This window comes from Podarcis tiliguerta, assembly GCF_965153285.1.
Source record: "Podarcis tiliguerta genome assembly, chromosome: 5".
In the NCBI taxonomy this organism is placed as follows: Eukaryota; Metazoa; Chordata; class Lepidosauria; order Squamata; family Lacertidae; genus Podarcis; species Podarcis tiliguerta.
In genome coordinates, this window is record NC_139538.1 from 97,412,415 (window position 1) to 97,432,943 (window position 20,529).

Consider the following 20,529-nt stretch of genomic DNA (forward strand, 5'->3'; position numbering starts at 1 on the left):
GGTGTGTGCACAGCATAGTCCCTTGAAAAGAAAGGTGGGCTTGCATTACAGCTATATAGAATAAGGTAAACGGGGTCTAAATGGCAAGACTGGGGAGATATCTCCCAGATGCTGGCAGAATTGCTGCAGAGTACTTACTGCACACTTACTGTTCCATTTACATAGGAAGCCCAATCAAATAAACGTTACTGAAGCCATGCAGGGCCCATTGTGGGCCAAGCATCAACACACAGTCCTGGACTCCACTTTCAAAAAGCAGCTGAGTCCAGGAGCTACCAATTACCGGTAAGTTTCACACAATGCCCAGGGAAAACACAAAATCAGGGATATTTAACGGCTTCTGAGCATGCATGCCCCAATCACACTGAAACCATTGAAAGCAGCTGAGGCCATGAGAATATTTGAAGTCAGCCCTTTGTGTTGGTTTCCTCAAGAAAATGACCCTTCTTCCTTACCTGTAGGCCTCATCTAATGACATATCCATTCTTTTCATTATATATGCAATTGCGATGGTGGCAGAGCGAGATATCCCAGCTAAACAGTGGACTAGGACACGATCGTTTGAGGCTTTTGCCTTTTCTGTGGGAAACGAAAGAAAGCGGAAACCACTCATTAGTGCTCTAAAAGATGCTGAAAATGAGAAAAATCTGTTTAATCTCCCAGGGATCCGCAGGCAAAAATAAAAATCAATAAATTGCAGCATACAGCCATTTTCAACTAGTTTTTTTAAAAAGCATATCTCCCTGCTCTCATGGTGGCTTCACTATAGCCATAACCATGTGCAGTTTTATCCTGAAATGCTAAGCACCATCAACTATGACAAAACCTAAGAATGCATTGAATACTGGTAATAATCCTTGGAGCTGTTTAAGTAAATCAAGCTATGGAGATAAACTGGATGCAGGTCTTGCGCCAAGCGGCTGCCTCTTTTCACCATCCATTAACATACATATAATCCTGCCTAAATGCCTGCAGGGCTGACTTAAGGCTCTGTAGGTGATATTAATTCATACAAAGTGGATACTTGGTAGCTTTGCAAGATATGAGGAAGGATCAAAACAGGGAGTGAGTGAGAGGACATGCCCCTTTTCTGCATTTCCAGGATATTGTGCAACAGGAGGAGTTGTGCCTCCTGTAAGTGAGGTAAGAGGTGTCCACTCCCACATTGCATGCTCACACATAGCCTAAGGAAAGAGGAAAGCAACTCACTTCCACTTCCTCCTATTTTCTTTACTTCTTGCATAGCTTCTGAGCAAAGTTTAAGGTTTTATTACTGATTTATCAATCCCTAAACAACCTGGGAACAGGTCACTTGAGAGAATGCCTTCTTGCATATGGACCTGCCCATTCAATAAAACCTTTGCATGAGGCTCCCCTGGTTGAGCTACAGAATGTGGACCCTGAAGCATCCACAAGATGAACTTTGGTGCTGCCTACCTTGTGTCTTCCCATCGATAGGAAGTGAGCTCCAGCTAGTAGGTTTTCAACCTATACCCAAAACACCCTGATCATTGCCGCTGCCCACTGTGGATGTTGTGACACAGTACTGTTATTTCAATACTGTTATTTCAGTGCTGTTTTAAAGTTTTAATGTGAACCACCTTGAAATTCTCTAAATAGAAAGTGATATAGAAATTTTTAAAAAACAAACTGTGCTGGAAATGTGAAGAGATTGAAGGATCTTTCATACATATGGACAGTGTAAATATTCCCAAAAATATTGAGAGATGGTCTACAATGAGCTCAATTTTTTAAAATTTAAAAATACATTTCCAAAGAAAACAGAAGCCTTTGTATTAGCGATAATTGGTGATGAGCTCCCCCAAAGACTATGTCACAGCAGCAGCCAGCATACTCTATGCTAAAAGTTGGAAGGAAGAAGAAATACCAACAATAGAACAATGGCTGTATTAATTGACAGAATATGCCAAACTTGTGAGCATGACAGCCAAAAATAAGGAATCAGGATGGAAAACAAATAAATGGCAAATGGGAAACTTTTGGGGAGCCCTTAAACAAAATTGATACTAAAAACTACAAGTAGGGGGTAATTCTCTGAACAACAGTTAAATACAAAGAAGGACTAGGAAAGAAAAAGTAGGGTGGATTAATATATGGATATTGTCAGGCAGCAGAGGAACCAACCCCAGGGCAGGTTGCCAGGAATAGATAAGACAAGGAAAAGTCTTTACCATCTGCTTTTATTCAATATTTCCAGAGAGAGGCTTGTGAATGCAGCCTCTTGGAATAATGGCATCCCGAGTAAATCTCCACTCCCATTCTCTCCCACGTCCTCATTCGTCATCCCTTCTGTGCCGTTTGCTCTCCTACTTTTATGGCTGGCCAGGTTCTGGGAGATGGAGGGTCTGGAATGCTTTCTAGTGATAACAGGTCAGCCAGCTGCTGCTCCGGCTCTGCTTCCTCCTCCTCCCCCATTATTTCCCAACTTTCCCCCTCATCTTCCTCTGAGCTGTGACCTCCCTCAAACCCCTGTTGTAATTTCGAACTGTCTTCTTCTCTGGAAGGGTCAGGCTGGAGAGGCGGTCTCACCATTCCTGCTGGTCCCTGACAGATATACAGCGATACTAGATCTATTACAAATGCCATGGAAGGCTAGGCTGGGAAGTCTATATGGAAAGAATATTTGACAGTAATGTATGATATGCAAATAGAAAAATGGGAATGATATAAAAAATAATAAAAATAAAAAGGAACATGTAAACTGCTCTAGGCCAACTAGATTTCACCCTGGGGTCCAACTCCAATGGCTACCACCAACCCTCCCCTACTTATTTACATCCAGGACTCTCAACATGACACCACATACAGGTTCATACTGCCACTGGCTTCTTCACACCTGCATATGAATAATCAAATTTTAATTTTCAGTGGTAAGTGGACAGTTGGACAGGATTGGTGCTGTAGCAACTTCCTGTGCCTCTGGGGCCCATCCTTCTGCAGGCCCACCTGAAAGCGAGCTTCTTGGGCTTCATGCTGAAAGCATCCCACCCCATCAGACGTGTCAGCAGAGAGAAGTCGTGCAAGCAGCGCAGAGTCAAGCAAACATGTTTCTGCTTGAAGAACATTTAGTGGAAGTAAACCATTTGGCATAGGTTTTCTTTTTCTTTTTTAAAAGAGACACCATCTTTTTACCTATAAAATCCACAGACTTGTCCAACCACGGAAAGATTTTCTCACAGAAGCTGTCATTCACAGGCACTCTTAAGAAGTGGGATTCCGCGATAAAGTCAGGCTTGGGGCAAGTATTACTGGCGTTCAGTACGTAGCCAATGTCGTTCTGCTGCATCAGCTCCTATTAAAGAAAGGAAGCCAAGGCCAGCTGTTACAAGTCTCACCACGCACAGATCAATATAAGAAAGAGAATGTTAATTGAAAATATATTTGAGGGGACCCGAAACTATTCCTGGTTTTCACAAATATTTTTGGCAGTGTAAAACAAACAAACAAATCCCTTTTCAATTATTTTTTCATGCAAATGCTCACCACACTATGTTATCATCTCTTGGTGTCACTCTCATTTTATCAGTGGTATCACTTAGCTATATTTGTCTGGCTATGTAGCATTGTGTTGTCATACAGGTTAAATGCAAGTTCTTCTTATGGAGAAAACTTTTCAGAATTGTGAAAATTTGCTGTTAAAAACATATTTTTTAAAATCAGAGTTGGTTAAGTGATAATATCACCAATTAAGGGAAATTAATTCAGCTTGACAGCGAAAGAAGTCAAGGTAACTGATTGGTGAGTATCGCATGAAAATGCAACGCCAGGGGGAGATTGTCCTTTGAGTCACTTATCAGTGCCATATTATTTCCGGGCACCCACCTTGTTGAGGACATCCCGCTGGCACCCAAGGTAAAGGTGAGGAAGAATCCGTGTTGGCCCAGTGTTGGAGACTGGTAAGCAGGGTTGAGAAATACAAGAAGGCACCAGAATAGATTTTCCTTCACAAAGGCCAGGGAAACAACTGGAAAATTCAGCAAATCCACCTGAAGGAAACAACAGCCCCAGTTTCAGTTTTAAGTGTAGGATGGTAGTGTGATGCATAATGAAGCCTATTTTTTCTGTTTAAATCACCAGATTTAAATCACCAGAAAAGACATCAAGGTGAGTCAAACATGTACATTAAGTCACATGGTGGCTGAAATATCATTCATGCATATGTGAATGGGCCATTACAGAACTTACCTATTTCATACAACATGCTTGTCAATTGAATCAGTACACACATTCAGCACCAATCGTCAAGGATGTAAAATAAGGGCAGTATACAGATATGTACCTGGCTTCCCCCTCCAACTAAACTTTGCAATACAGTTTGGAACCGTGGTTAGAAGAGTGTTTGCAAACTAGAAGTTGTAGCCAATGCTAGTCCTACTCAGAGCAGACTCATTGATATTGATGGACATGGCTAAATTAGGTTCATTCATTTTCATGTTTCTACTCTGAGTATAACTTAGTTGGATACAACCTTATCGTTTGGGCTAACTATGGTTAGCTGAAGACCCAACTACAGCTATCAAGAATATCACGACTGTCTTCTTATGTAACGTTTCTAATCATATTATGTCCTCCTTGCATCTGCACACATGGAAAACAAGCAATTCTGTAACAGAGAGAGAGAGAGAGAGAGAGCACGCAAGATTGCAAAGACACAGCCTCATTTATTAACCTTTCCCCCTTCTGCCTATCTTGAAGTGGTATTTATGGATTTAGCTAATTAAAGGCAATAAAAAGTTGCTATTTTTGTGTGGATTACACAAGTTTCTTCATTATTGTATATTTTATTTCTACTGCATAGACAAAAAAAAAAAAATCATAAACACCATTCCAAAACAGTGAATGAACTGATACAGGATATTTCTACTGCATGTTTCACCATTCACATAAATTGCAATATTATACAATAGATAAATATGATCATTTCTCAAATTTATTAGTCTTGCAGTCCTTAATTATTTAGGATTACTTAGGAAAATTCCCCTAGCAAGGTATATGGATTTGCTGAGTTGTATTTTATTATTCCAGTACTGAACAAAAAAGGCTGTACTTCTCTATAAAGGTGACTATATATATATATATATATATAGACTATAGATATGTATATTTAACAAAATGGTATATACTGCTTGCCCCCCTCCCCCCCCCCAAAAAAAACCTACAGAGTCTGCAAACTGCTTAGAGGGTTTAAGTTTTGCTACAAGTCTCCAGCCAGCAATGAGTTAGGGCTCACCCTAAAGGACCTTTCTGGGCACAGATCTGGGATTTGTGGGTCTGGGTCTGAGCCTTTTTGTTTTTTGCTCTGGCGCTTTCCCTGTGAAAACCTGTGTTGTACTGCTGAATCGGAGCAAACGGGAAACCCAATTACCATTTGTTCGGATTCAGTAGTTAAGATCAGTTTTCCTGGGGAAAGAGGTGGGACAAAAAGAAGAAGAATGCTAGGTAGGGCGTAGACCTGGAAAACCTGGACCTGTGCCTAAAAACATGGTGCAAGAAGGAAGCCTGGATGAGCTCTTATCTTGCAGGTCATTTATGATGGAAGGGGCAGCCAGTGGCGGAGCTTCATGCAGGGGCACGGCTGCCGTGCGTCCCAGGAGGCGTGACACGCTGCCTGTGGGGGTGTGGTGCCCAGCGGGGGGGGGGGGGGGAAGCCGCAATGGCACCCCACCGGGATCACGCTGCTGGGGGCGGTGCACTCCCCCCGCCCCCTCTTCCTCCGCCAGTGGGAGCATCCATAGGAGCTGTGCGGCCAGCTAGCCAGCACTGTTGCTGCACTTCTTCACACCACACTGGCAGGACCAAATAGTTAGCTCACAGAGGTGGGCCCAGATTTTGCACTGGCTCCCCCAGCTGCTTACTCCAGTGTACGCAAAGGACAATGCAGAAACAAACAGTGGATCAGCATTGCCAGTGTAGTGCCCTCAAAATGTTACCAGACTCCCCATCAGCCACAGCCAGCATGACAAATGGTCAAGGAAGATGGAAGCTGTAGACCAACAACATCTGGAGGGTATTACGTTGGCTGTCCTTGCAGCAGGGAAAGGACAGGGTGAAAGGCCAATTTTGTTTTAGATGTATTGTTTTCCAGCTTGGAAACACCCCCCCCCCAACAAATTAATAAGGTTATTATGCTATGCTGTCTACTTGGAACTCCACCCTTTTGCAAATTAACAGATGCGATTGTATGGCTAAATTTGGGATTATTTAACAGAGTGAGAATATCCTTGGTTCCCTTTGTTAGCTTGTAGAACAGAGAGGATACATCAATGGAAAGTCAGGGTGTCAGTTAAAAGACAATCCAGCTGTTTTATTTAGTTGGTGGTTTCTGGATATTTCCCCACATTCATGCAGCGTGCAACTTTTCCAGTGCTGGCTTGTTCCGTTTATTACTTGTGGCTGCAATTCTCAGATGGGAGTTTCTATGAAACCAACTTAAGGCGCCAAAAGCTGTTTGTGGTTGAGAAAACCCAAATTGCTTTTGTTTTCCAGTAACCAAATACCTCCCGGATCTTTGCTTGCAAAAAGCAGGCTCTCTCCCACTTCCATTTGCAGAAGCTTGCCAAGATCAAGTATCATACTTAATTATCAGGATGCAACAAGTGGGCATGAAAATAGGGTGGTTTGAAAGCCTCTCTGTGATCAAAGCACAATGGAGTTTCCTCAAACTCTGCATACATGTTTGTTACTGTTATAATTCCAAAGGTATGATCACTTTTCTTAGGGAATTCTCTGCACTGAGGAAGTGGCAATTACCTGCCACAGACACACATGCAGACTCTTCTGCAAGGAGAAAGAGGAAAACTAAGAATTAAACACATTGCAGATGTTTCACATTTCCCTGCTTTTGTTCTTTTTCTTGGGTAGCACTAAATCGACTTTAAGAAAGTCATATATGTTTTATGCTAATCCGTAACAGTGCAGCTATAATATCTTGATTTTTCTAATAAAAAATGTATTAAAATGGACCTCAGTTTTCTGGAGGTTCCATCCTAATATACTTTGGATGGAATGGGGAACCTTACTGAAGCTCTTGGCACCCCTAGCATTTAAGTTTCTTTTAATTTGACTTTATAGAGACCAAATTGTCTTTATCACACTAACAGCTTGTTATGTGAAAGTTACCATCAGCTGTAACAGTAACGTAACATTATGATTAGGCCTGATGGTTACAATACCACACGAAGCTCCACCTACGCAATTAGAGATTGTGGTGGAAGCAATGCTGACAAACTTATGAGACTTGAGCTAAACTTTTGGTGAAGGTTTCTTTCTATCCAAAAGCACCAGGTGGGTTCACATTTTTACCTGTTTTTATGGGATTTTGCCACTTTATAAACTTTCAGTGTTTATGATAAAAGCATGCACATCATAACAGAATAAAGTCCACAGCAGAAAAAATGAAGTTACAAAGCATCCAGTTCTTATAAGCACGAACAACTCTACAAGCAGCAGTCAATAAAAGCATAGTAAACTGGATTAAAATAAAACCATGTTTACCCTGGTGCCTAAAAGTGGCACTCAAAGACATAGATCAAAGGGAGGGCATTCTAATGAAACTCTACTCAGAAGCAAGTAATGGGTCTTACACCTACACAATTATACTAAGGTAGGTACTCCTTACACCAAACACCGGAGACTCTATAAGCAATACTCGTTAGCAAATACAGTAAATAAAAACAATACTGAAACGTAACATGAATCAAATCAGTCAGATAGAAACCATGGCAATGTTGAGATATTATTTCTAAGTTAGAATCACAGTTGGAAGGGACCTTAAAGGTAATCTCAGGCAACTCCATGTCAATACAAGAATCCAACCGATAGGGACTTCCGACTTCCTGCTGTGGAAAATGGCTGCCTACCACATGAACGGACCCCAGCCCTGCCAGTAATTCAGGGTTGATATGGGGGTAATTAGCCCTGGCAGACTGCCCAGGGTGGGGGAGGACTGTCTCACAGACCCGCAGATCATCCGTGATCTGTCGGCTCGCATTGAGGTGCAAGCTGCAGGGATGCTGGGTCTAAGCACAGCATGGCTGGCACTCTCCAGAGCCACTCCTACATGCAGGAGACACCTGTTTTATAAAATAATAAGATTTGGGGGAGAAACAGGCATGTTCCAGATGGAGGGTGGAAAAGGGGAAAAACTGCCAAATTATACAGTCATTGGATGCTGAATTTCGGACATCAAACAGACTCTCATCTTGAAACATGGATTAAACAGGTGAGTGACCACTATCTTTCCTTATTTGTTATATTAGATCACGATTTGGTGAAGCTCATCCAGAAAGAATTTAATTACTTAAATGAAACATAAGAGGTGAAAATTTTAATTGAATGTATGGTGCACAGGCCTCAACAGACTCTAATTAGAATCAGAGCTGGCAAAATAAGATCAGATATGGCAGCTTGGACTGAAGACGGAACCAAAATGGCGATCATTATTGTGCAGTTATAAAAAATGGAATTCTTATGGAAAAGAGCTCCCTTGGACTTGGGGTGTGTTTTGTTCTAAAATGCATCTGCTCGTATGGATTATTTTTATACATGATTGTGGACAAAAATTGTGGACAGGAGGATGGAGAGCGCCGGATCCCTGCCAGCTCTTTCATGGCCTGGAGTGCGGGGGGGGGGGCTTTTGCTCTTGGAGGAATTTAAATAATTTTCACATAATATACAGCCGGGAAGCATGCCCCACAACACAGCATTATATACAGACATATATGGATACCAGCTCATTAAGAGACATCGGAGAGAACTTGTTGACTTGCCATTTATAAACTCTATTTTTGGAATGAAGCCTGGTGCCTTTAATGAGAACTTGATGAACAAAGGAGAGATAAGAGGACTGAATACCAAAATAATTGGATAGAGAATAAGATGATGGGGGGACGGGACGCCTCCTGTGTGTTAACAATATAAAAACTTTGCTACAGAAGATGAGAGCCACAGAAACAACGACTGATCAGATTGAGAATAAGGATGGATAATATTAGTTTTGAATTTGAAAAATAGCCAAAAATGCAGAGATATGAATGAGGATGATTATCTCTAGACATCTGGAACATGGGAAGTCTCAATTATTTTATTTATAATTGGAATATATAATTGGTGTATTGCTATTATTGTAATTTGGATTGATTTGATTTGTCATTAATTAGAAGATTGTTATTGAAAATGAGTAAAATTTTAACAAAAAAAAATAAAATACAACTGATAGAAGTTTTTAAGGAGGAAGCTGCGTAACAAAGGACAGTCTACTAGGGCTGTCAATGTACACACAAAACACACCTGATCTGATTTAAGACCTGATTCAGTACTTTGGATCAGTCTCAACTCGTAGCAATCAGGAGCAGACTCCCTAATCCATGTCACGATCCAGAAAAACCAATTAATTGGAAATCACATTGACTTGCATTGGGAAACCCAAACAGCTGTAACTTTTTTTATTTTAAAAAAATCTATGTAATATGGAGACATAGTAGCCCCTATAATAGAGGGGATTAACCTTCCAAATTTTAGATAGGCAGCTCCAGGAATTTTCATGCTACCCACCTTTAAAAGTTGCTTTAAAAATAATATATATATATATATTAAAAAAACTCTGGGTGCTCAGTCTTTCCAACTCTTATGCTCCTGTTCTGCTGCATAGCTGTTTAAAGCGCTGCTTTCCCTTGAAAAGCAGCAGCCTTGCTATTCCTTTTCCTGCAGCATTTTCCCGTGGCCTCTTCTTTTCTCCCACCTCACCTGTCAGCCTCCTCTTCACATCAAGCCATGCACAGGATCCTGCTCCTTCCCACTAGCCTTCCACACCTGCCTGCCTGCCTGCCCTGCTTCTCCTCTCAGCTGCCTGCCCTGCCAGGCTACGGCTCCTGCCCACACCGAACAGCTGTAGAATGAGGAGAGAGCTGGAGGGGTGGGAGAAGCATCTCTGTTTCTCTCTCTATTTGGATACACAAGGCAGAGGCGTCTTGCCACCCCATTCACGCCCAGGAGCTGAACCAGGGGTGAGATTTTTGCATCCCCTCTGGGCATGTGCCCTTGTTCGGGCCAGCTTGACCATCCCTTGGGTACATAAGACCCATCAACTCATGAAATAAGCAGAGTAGCTCCTGCAGGTGATCTTACAGACAAGATGGTATTTCTCTGCCTCTCAACTGGCTTGCAATCTAAAAGAAAACGTATTGGGAAGTAGGAGGAAATAAACGTTGTTAAGTTGCAAGTTTTTCTAATGACCTTCTGGGGTGGAATAAGTTCAAGGAAGCACCAGAGGTTGCTGGTCTTTCAGTTGTGCTGATGGAGCATCCTTTTGTCAGTTTTCTCCCCTCCTGATGGGATGTTCACTGTCAGATGAAGGCTAGGCTAGGCCCATCTTTCCTGAGATGCTTGTTTTCTCTGTGCAGGAATTTTCAGTATTGTTGTTGTTGCAGTCCACATGCCTGTCTAAGAACGAAGCCCAGCTTCATGAGGCAGAAGTGGGAATGTCTCCACAAGGCAGGGCCGGAGGAAGGGGGGTGCAGCCACCCCAAGTGTCACCACTGAGGGGGGTGACAAAATGCCGGGTGGCACTCACCGCAGCACGCCCGAGCCATGCATCTCTTCAGAGGTAGCTTTGGCGTGCGCAGGCTCTGCACTGCCCAAATGGTTTGCCCGCTGCCTCCCCCCCCCCAGCTAAAGGGCAGCTGAGTGGGAGGAGGCAGGCAGACTCCGGAGGCCCTGCGGTGCCCCCTGCCCCTATGGGCGGAGTGCCCCGTCCCAGGACGCGCCGCCCCAGGTGCCCAAGCGGCTTCCTCTGCCGCTACCACAAGGCTCTGTCTAAGGGCTCCTCCTGATGACCTGTTTTTCAGCAGTCATCCTGGTTTGCTTGCACAAAGCTTACATATGACAATGACCTGCATTCATCCTGATTTCTTCCATTAGCCATTCATTCACCCACATGTTCTAGTGCATTTCCCCCATTATACGTGGCTTTTTGTTTTTTAAAACAGGAACTTGTTATTCATACTTTTGCTTGCCCTGTATCTTGACACTATTTGTGCCCTGATTGATTTCCCCTCATACCGCTCCACAGCTGTGCCTCAAGAAAAACAAATCTTATTTGCTGAATCAGAAGGTTGGTAAGCAAAATCTCTTCAGATTTTCTGCATATCTGATAAGATCTGATTCAGCAGGTAAGTTCCTATTTTCACAAGGCACAGCCACAGAGCAATAACAAACGGTCTCGGAGCCGGGGGAATCAACTGCTACACAACATGATCACAAAACAGGTCAAGCAAAAGTGTGGACAAGCCCAGAGTAGAGATGGGAAGGCCAGGGGAAAAAACAGAAAAATTGGGGGGAAATCCCAGAGGTTGGTTTTTTTGTTTTTTTCAAAGCCATTTTTTTTCCTGGAAAAATTGAAAAAAATAGTTTGATGTAGTTTGAATATTCCACACACTATTCCCCCCTCCCCAATTTTCCCTGAAAAAAATGGCTTTGGAAAAAAACAGGAAAAAACTGCCCCCCGCCCGTTTTTCCATTCCCCCCCCCCAGCCTTCCAGCACCCCCACTTTGGAGCTCCCTGCCAACTGACACCAGGCAGGTGCTCTCACTGTACTCTTTCCGGCAACTGCTCAAAACATTTTTGTGAGGGCCGCCCATCTGAAGAAGTAGAAGCTGCATGCGATTTACGTCCTTTTAACCATTGCTGACTTTAATCATCTTCTGAATACTCTTAAATACCTGCTTTTAACTGTGTTTTATCAATCATTTTAATGTTCTGTTGTATATTTTTGTAAACTGTTTAGAAGCTCTTTTACCATCATGCGGTTTATAATATATAATAACAAATTCAATTTTAAAAACACACTCCTTTTCCTTTCAAACAGAGTTTGAGCCTTAGTGCAACATACTATTCAGTAACTTTGCCCCGGCTGTCCTCAAGTAGAGATGGGAAGGCCTGGAAAACCCCTGGAAAAACAGTCCCCCCGTTTTTCCCCAAAGCTGTTTTTTAGAAAAATGACAAAGTGGCAGAGGAAGAAGATATGGAAATGTTCAGAAAAATGAGATAGTATAAACTGCATGTATATGTTGTGTATTCTGTTTTTTGTTTTTTTTAAGCACCACTCAAAGGGTAGACCTTCTATGGAGCTTAAATATTGAGGTGGTTCTTAACTTTATTTGTTGCTAAGGGGCAAATCTGATTATTTTTTATGTTGATAGATTCTTGGTTTTTTTGTTACTTTTGAGGGAAAGAGCAGTGGTTACCTGTTTTATTGCAAACATAATACTTTTATGTACACTGCATTTCACACAATTTGTAAAACTACTCCACACTGAACTTTTTTTCAATTTTTCCAAAATTTCCATTTTTTCTGGAAAAAAACAGGAGGGTGGGAATGGTTTTTTCTCAGGGCTTCAAAATTTCTGGAAATTTTACATCTCTAGCCCAGAGTGCTTAAATCCGCTTCAACTGCATAAAGCTAAAGTTCTAGTACACTCTTAAATCTCTCCTGCAAAATACCGACAGTTTGGAGAGGCCCCCAGCTTCCTGCCTCAGTTCCTGCATATGTAGAATCTCAGCCATTTGTCAACAGTATTGCATTAAGGATAAACACAACTGAAATCTAACACAATAATCAGTCGTGAACATACACACAAACACTCACAAACATAATGAGCTTGTTGCAGCAGCCAAACAGCCCATCGAGACTGAGTTCACATGGCAGTTTATTCCATTTCCCTAATGTTCCCCTAACATTAGTCAGTGTTGCGTAGTGGTTAGTGTGTTGGATTTGGTCCAGGATTCAAATCCCCACTTGGCCATGAAGCACACGGAGTGACATTGGCACAGTCACTGCCTCTCTCCTCTCTCTCTTTGCATTATATGCACTACCCTATGTGTGTCACACTCATGTGGTTTTCCAGCATCCTACCTGCAAGCAGGTGAACAGAGCTGAAGTTTTTCTCCAGTTTTCCCAGCAGGACAGTGAGGAATGAGTCAGATGAAACAGAAGCCACATTATTTGAGCTTTGGTCATACACCACAACTTCTTGCTTGCTGTCAATTTCAACCTGGAAAAAATAATTGGGGAGGATTGATCAGATGTAATCAAGTTTTTAAAAACTTTAGCACATTTTTCAAAAGAAAGCTCTTATTTATATGCCTATTATTATTAATTCAGACCATATTAATCTTCCCTTGGATTTTGTTTTGTTGTGTCCTGGGTAACATGGCAGCAGCAGCAGAACCAGGGGAGAAGTGAAGCAGCCACATTTGCTCTGTGCACTTGCTTGCTAGCTTGGGTTTAACATTATATGCTAACTGAGCTCCTATGTCTTCACTGGCAATCTTCCACCTCTAATTCTGTGCCTATGCATAAGTGCATATTATAAAAAGGAATTTCACCAACACCCCTCACTGCTTTCTTTACCTTGTGCTTTGCAGAATGCTGGATGAGCTCAGTGATCAGCACTTTATCTTGTTGCAGCCTTCGCTTCATGAGCTTGGAGCAGTTGATATTGATGGCATCCAAGATGTGTGATGTATTGTATTCCACAAAGGGGCGGCTGTCAATCACCAGCAATTTTTCTGTGCCGCTTTCCAGCAAAGCCACCAGCCTCTCACCAACTATCAGCTGAGTACCATTCATCTCATCAGCCATGACAACAGCAGAGGCCCTTCTTTTGCCACTGCCTTCTTTTTCCTCTCCAATTTGCAGCAGAGATGAAGAAGGTGATGTAATGGCTATGGACTTAAAGGCTTAGCCATTCCATTGTATTCAGTATATGAGGTCATACTGGCAGTGACTGGCAAGAGAAAAGTTAGACCCATTTTCTCTTGAGAGGGTCCTCCAAAGATGAATGCCCCGTCCGGCTCCCAGTTGATATTCTGGTTATATAGGGCTTGCTAAAGCAGCCCCTCACATCCCATTCATCCTGGGCTATAGAGTAGCCATTTCACAACTCAAACAAAAGCTGCTTTTCGACTGGTCCTGCCATTACATCATTCTTTACCTTTGTTCCCACATCATCGGCTTTTAGAGTGGACTAGGAGCCTGTTGAGACATGGAAAGAGGTGACAAGTGGCAGACAGAAAGAAAAGCAAAACAAACAAGACAGACTCTAGGAGTTTGCAACCCATAATCCCATCCCCCCTTAACTCTCCCTGTTGTCACAATAAAGTCTCACATGTGCTGTGAACCACCTTCTTCTTTTCTTTTCTTAAAATAAATGCATACATGATAATTGATTCCCTTACTTCATTTATTCCCCCACCTAAGGGCAAAACTAGATGTTTAGTGGAGAGACCTTGATCCAGAAACCTTGGTCTCCAAGGACACAGACCCTTTGGTTTCGGAGATGGGGAGGTAGCAGGTGAGTCCTACATTTCTCATGTACTGAGAAGTTGCTTTTTTCCTCAACACACGTGCCAGGGAAGAGCAGGGGAGTGGAGCACAGGGGGGAAGAGTTGGGCAGGAGAGAGAGAGAGGCACTCCTTCTGCTCCCCAAACGGCCTCATCTTTTCTCCCACTGCTTTTCAGGAGTTCAGCAGAGGCCTGGCTTTCCCACCCAGGTCTGCCACCAACGTTCTAATTCTAACCCTAGTGTGCAGTTGGTCTGAGAATTTTCCAGCGTCTGCTGTAAGATTTTCCTTCAGTGAGGAAAAGTAGCCAGACCTGAATCTAGAACACTGCTGCTGTGGCAAGTCCTTTGTGGGGGGGAAACTGTATACGATGCTGCCTGTAAGGCATGCAGAAGAATGAGATGAAAGCATCCTAAGTGGTAGAGACTTCACCACTACAGACAGCTGGTGGAGAATGCTGTTTTTCTTTAAATGCTCCTCACTGCTAAAAACAGAAACCTAAATATATCATAGAGCTTACCCAGAAGAAAGGATCTAGCTTTCATGACTTGCTAGCTTTCTACTCGCAGGGAGGGCCCTGGGTTTACGCACACCATCATTATGCAACACGTGTGGGTCCTGTTTTAATTATAGCATTGTAGTTGGTTAGAGGTGAACCAGATGTACATTTCCCCTGAGCTGAGCCAAACTAATGAGGAAGAAACCTCAACTATTAAAAGGCTGAATGTACCCAACTGGAATGAAATGTTGACTGGAATAAGAACAGTCATTTCCTTAGGGTGTGTTTTATTCCCCAGTGATCCAGGGACCATAAATACCTTTTGCTGCACAAAAACCAAGCCCCTCATAGGTGATGAGAGTCTGTAATAGTCTGAAATTAATGGTATCAGCTAGGAGACAGCTTTGTCATTAGAGAAACTGGGCACTGTTGGAGCATAGCAAAGATTTCTTTCTTTCTTTCTTTTTAAATTTTACTTATGATTTTCAGATTTATACATTTCAATAATTTTACAGTCATTTTAACAGTTCAATACTTGACTTCCTTTCCACTTTCTGTGGTTCCTTAAATTTGTTTTTAATATATTTTGAATATCCAAATTTATTTGTTCATTTATTCATCTACTTTAAATATATACTCTTATGAAACTGCAGTAGATGAATATATGAACAAAACTGCAGTTTCGTAAGATTTATTTCATTTTAAGAGATATGCAATTTAAATATATTGAATAGCTCTTGTTCTTTCAAGCTGAAAAAGCATCCTTGCTCACACAGTTTTCATGGAAGCAGGGGAGATGATTTCTCCCATACCAATCAAAACATGGGGCCTAGCAACCAGATAAAATTGTTCTGGGTAGCAGTTATGGCCCATGTGCCATCAGTTGGTAATTCTTGAATTAAAGAAATTATTATTTGGCGAAGATGAACTAAACAATGGGCAGTATTTTAACTAATGAGTTCCGTCACTGCAAGGATTTCCACTCGCACAATAGGACTTTCACTCTCTGCACATGCTTGCTCTGTGCCTTCCCCAAATCTGCTCCAGAGGAGTGAGGGGGGAACACCCAGAACAGATTCAGGGGGGCCTGAGGGGGAGGAGAGCTGCAGAACATTTCATTGCACAAGCAGAAACCACCTTATCACTATGTTGAATTCCACTCCCATCTGTAACTAATTCAAGAATCACTATTTTTCAAACAATTTTGATTTAACAACAGAAGCATAGTCAGTCTTCTGCCTAAGCAGCCAATAAAAATAGTGAGCAACAAAGAAAATACAGATCTTGGGATACTAGTCACATCCCCATTTATGCATTTCTGAACCACAAATCTTTGTCCTATGTTGCAAGGACATGCATCCAACCTCCAATGACACGAATTCAAGAGAAGGGAATTATGTGTGTTTATATATAGAATCTGCAAAGATATACTGCACTCTCCAGGGTTCTCTGCAATATGCAAACTCACTACATCCACAGAAACACGTAGGTCATAATTATGGATATTTTGCCAGTCGTGAAGGCATCGAGAATGTGGCAACTTCTTCCCAACAAAGATCCACTGTCTAAAATTAGCAAAAGGTAGGGAAAAGAACAAAACCCATGGAGTGAGGCTTCCTGCACAATTCATGCCCTGCTCTTTGGAACAGAATGAGCTTCTACTTTCAAAGACTCTTGGGGACCTCATTACCTACCCACCCACAATTCTAATAGAAGTCGTTCTGTTTGCTTCAATGAGCAGAAGATCAGACCTGTTAATGAGGCAGCCAGACAGTCTGCTTGGATGTGGATAAAGGACTAGAGTTTATGCCTGGCCAGTAGAAAAGGAAAACAGAAAAAATGTAATGAACTTTCTAAATGGATACTCCCCCCCCCCACACTTTTATTAACCAACTTAGAAACTTTTAAACAGATATATTTTTTTAAAAGCCAAGCCTTTCTTTTGGGGAGTGGGGTGTTATGTTGTGATGGTATAAAAATATATCCCCAAATATCTTCTTCCAAGTCTATCAAAGTGCTCTTTGAGTAGTATTTCTCCCTCTAATACATACACATCAAAGGAAGCACTTTTAAAAAGTTGTGTGAAAGAACCTTGGTCTTTTTCCTAAATAGTAATTTTGAAACTACAGCAACCCTTCCACGAGAAGATCAGTAATATTTGGAATATGATCAGTAATGATGGATGAGCTTCCATGAAGAAGCCATTTGTTCACTGTACCAATCTTCTCCCACAATGCACTGCTGCAGTGGAGTACAGGGTGTGTCCCAGAATCACATTCCCAGTGATTTGAAAACCTTTGAAAACTACTGATCTAAAGTACAACTAATACCATGTTTGCAAGATAATCTTTATGAGCAGAGCAAAGCCACCTTCATACAGATGAGGTCAGCTGCCACATCATTTGTTGATATTCTGACAGGACGCTATCAGGCAATTAAAAACAAGTTTTGCCTGCTTGTTCTCTGAACGATGAACACCTTGATAAACGTGGAGCAACATTCTCAAGTTAGCAGGTGGGTCCATGAAACATCATCCTTTGAGGAAACTGTAGTGGAATCTACACGCATGTAAAAAACCTGTGAAAATGCTTTTTTAAAAACCGTTTTGAAAAATACAGTCCTGAATGCCTCCATTTTGGAACATTTCGGCTCCTGAACAATGAAAACCCGGAAGTAAATGCTCCAGTTTTTGAACGTTTTTCGGAAGCTGAATGTTCGACAGGGCTTCTGCTTCAGTGCAAGAAGCTCCTGCAGCCAATTGGAAGCCGCACCTTGGTTGTTGAACATTTCAGAAACCGAATGGGCTTCTGGAATGGATTATGTTTGACAACTGAGGTTTGACTGTACATTGAATTTTGCATTGCTCACCGCCGCCATCTAGTGTCACATTTGTTTATTGCACTTTACAACACATTTCAAACGTTTTATTTGCAGCTGTATAGCTGAGTCCCTCGTCAGTTGGCACTATCAGTACAGTGGTACCTCGGGTTAAGTACTTAATTCATTCTGGAAGTCCGTACTTAACCTGAAACTGTTCTTAACCTGAAGCACCACTTTAGCTAATGGGGCCTCCCGCCCCCGCCGCAGCTCCAGAGCACAATTTTTGTTCTCATCCTGAAGCAAAGTTCTTAACCCAAGGTACTATTTCTGGGTTAGCGGAGTCTGTAACCTGAAGCATATGTAACCTGAAGCGTATGTAACCTGAGGTACCACTGTATAACAATACATCATAATTTTTACCACGTGAAGAAGATCACAGCCCAATAAGTGTATGAAACAGACCTCTGAAATGTTTTATTTCAGTTGGATATTGTCCAATAATTGAGGCTGCTTATCTTCCTCCCGCAAATATATTTTGTTCCTCCGCAAATTATCATTTTTAGAAGAGTGTTCCATGGCTCCTAGGGATCCCTCCTCTCAACATATTTTATGTTATATGCATATCTTGCTGACTGCTTCCATAGAATCCCCATTGCAATGCCTACAGTTTTTTGTGGCTGTCCATGCCCCCTAAAATTTGTCTACTAAAAGAATATTAAAAGCTATTTTAAAATTAATGTTTTTAAAAACATTTCCCTGGTCATAGTGTATGCATATGATTGTTTGTAAGCAAGTCTCCTTTTACTTGAAGTTAATTTTTCCCACCCCTCATTTCTTTGTGAATGCCTTGTGAAAGTTTCTACTGTAATATGGGAACAAAAGCAAGCAAGGGAAAAATTAAAATTATTGTAGCAGCAGTAGGAAAAGTAAATGCTATAACTGTTTTAAAAGCAACACTTCAATACTGTATTCTAAAATTTGGTTTTCAAACTGGATTCCTTTGAGCTAATCAGAGGGGTCCTCAGTCAGAGGATGAGTAATGACCGAAAACACTTTGCTGAAAGGACAGCTTGTCTTTCTACTGCTGAACATTTATTGCCATCTACAGCTGCATGAGAGCATTGGACGTGGTCTAGAACTCATTCAAGAGCACAATAATAAGCTCACAGCTCTGTATGAACCAAATGTCACATATTTTAGTCCATTTCACCCAGGACTGACCTATTTTTTCAGAGCTCTGTTCCTCTAGCCTCCAAAACATACTGGAACAGCTAAGTTTGTGTCTTCAGTCTTCCTCTATTTTTGCATTGTGCAGTATATAAACTGAAGACCAGGATGGGCATTTGTTTAAATGCTTAGCAAAGCAGCATACATAGTTTTGTATAATGGATACCCAAGAACATGAGCATGTAAAAAACTCTAATTCTCACATAATTTGTGGTTCTGAGTTGTGAGATAAAAAAACTGGCAAAATATATTGAATGCATTTACTAATTCTTCCCCATCCACTTTCCACAGACAAGAATTAGTTACATGCAGATTACATAATTTTACTACAGGTGATTTCTGCTTGATCGAGGCTGCCAAGAGCAACAATTTAAACTTGAAGGGGGAAGGGCAATGAAGAGCAGAAGGATTTTGAGGGAGAGGATAACTTATTGAGTCTCAAACACAAATAGCCTAGTCTACTATTTATTTTTGAAAATCACTTGCCTGTTCACTATGGACTTTGACACCTCTTAAGATAATTGTAACCATATTTTGCACTATGGTTCCCAAGATCAAGGAGCAGGTGGTTTTCTATGTTTGGCTACAACTGGATACCATTTTGAGTCAATATGGCAGACTAGACCTTCCAAAACCGCACTGATTCAGAGCCCAGAGTGCTAACCATTCAGGAATGAAAAAGAGATATGGCGAGATTCATATGGAACGGGGAGAAACCGATAATAAAATGCCAACTATTAACAGATAAAAAAGAGAGAGGAGGCTTTGCACTTCCTGATTTAGAACTATACCACGCAGCCACAGGTCTTCTATGGCTCAAAGACTGGATAACATTAAGAGATTCAGATGTGTTGGATTTGGAGGGATATGATAATCGATATGGGTTGCATGCCTATCTAATTTATGAGAAGGTGAAGGTCCACAGGGGTTTATTGAATCCTCTAATAAGGAAATCATTATATAAGATCTGGATAAAATATAAAGGAATATTGGAACCAAAAATACCTCTGTGGACCTCGCCAACAGAAGCAATGGAAGTTAAGAAAAAGAACATGGAGGGGTATGGGGCCACATACTGAGTAATATTAGAAGAAAAACATTTTCTTTTTTGTTACAAACAAAAACAGAGAGTGTTATATAAATGTTGCATAAATGTATATATTTTAAAATAATAAAGACTGGAGGGAGGAAACTGCACTGATTTTACCAAATTTGTGAGGTCATTTCTGAAATTAAGCAGGTTTTTCTCTATGTTTAGATACAACTGGAACTATCTGGAATCAAGATGGCACACTGAAGCATGGAAAAGTGCACTGATTTCAAAACTGCACCGATTTTTTGATTTCTTATAATTCCTGAGCAATGGCAAGGAATGAGGTTGCTCATGTTCTAATAAAACACACACACACACACACACACACACACACACACATGAATTGCCTCATTCCACTGTGCTATTAAGTTTAAAATAAAAAGACTCCCTTTTTTGGATGTGTAGGAGAGAAGAAGAAAGGAGGAGTGTGGGGTGAAAGATTGAAGGCTCAGTTCTTATAATAAAAATACTGCCTAAGTACATGCTCCAACGCAAACAGCTAGCAAATTTTAAATGTGTATGAATGCA

At 41.4% G+C, this 20,529-nt stretch overlaps 1 protein-coding gene and 1 long non-coding RNA gene across 2 annotated transcripts in view; both read right to left on the bottom strand.

The window, feature by feature from the left end:
• LOC310677779 overlaps positions 1 to 20,529 on the bottom strand; it is a 104,264-nt gene that overhangs the window by 59,014 nt on the left and 24,721 nt on the right. The window lies entirely within an intron of this gene.
• DUSP16 (dual specificity phosphatase 16) overlaps positions 1 to 20,529 on the bottom strand; it is a 42,014-nt gene that overhangs the window by 2,238 nt on the left and 19,247 nt on the right. The window contains exons 2-6 of the mRNA XM_083440781.1: positions 13,431 to 14,054; positions 12,933 to 13,071; positions 3,844 to 4,007; positions 3,154 to 3,313; positions 456 to 579 (exon numbers count right to left, since the gene is read on the bottom strand). Coding sequence (XP_083296907.1) covers positions 456 to 579; positions 3,154 to 3,313; positions 3,844 to 4,007; positions 12,933 to 13,071; positions 13,431 to 13,661 — 818 coding nt within the window. The 5' untranslated portion in view covers positions 13,662 to 14,054. The remainder of the gene's footprint in view (positions 1 to 455; positions 580 to 3,153; positions 3,314 to 3,843; positions 4,008 to 12,932; positions 13,072 to 13,430; positions 14,055 to 20,529) is intronic.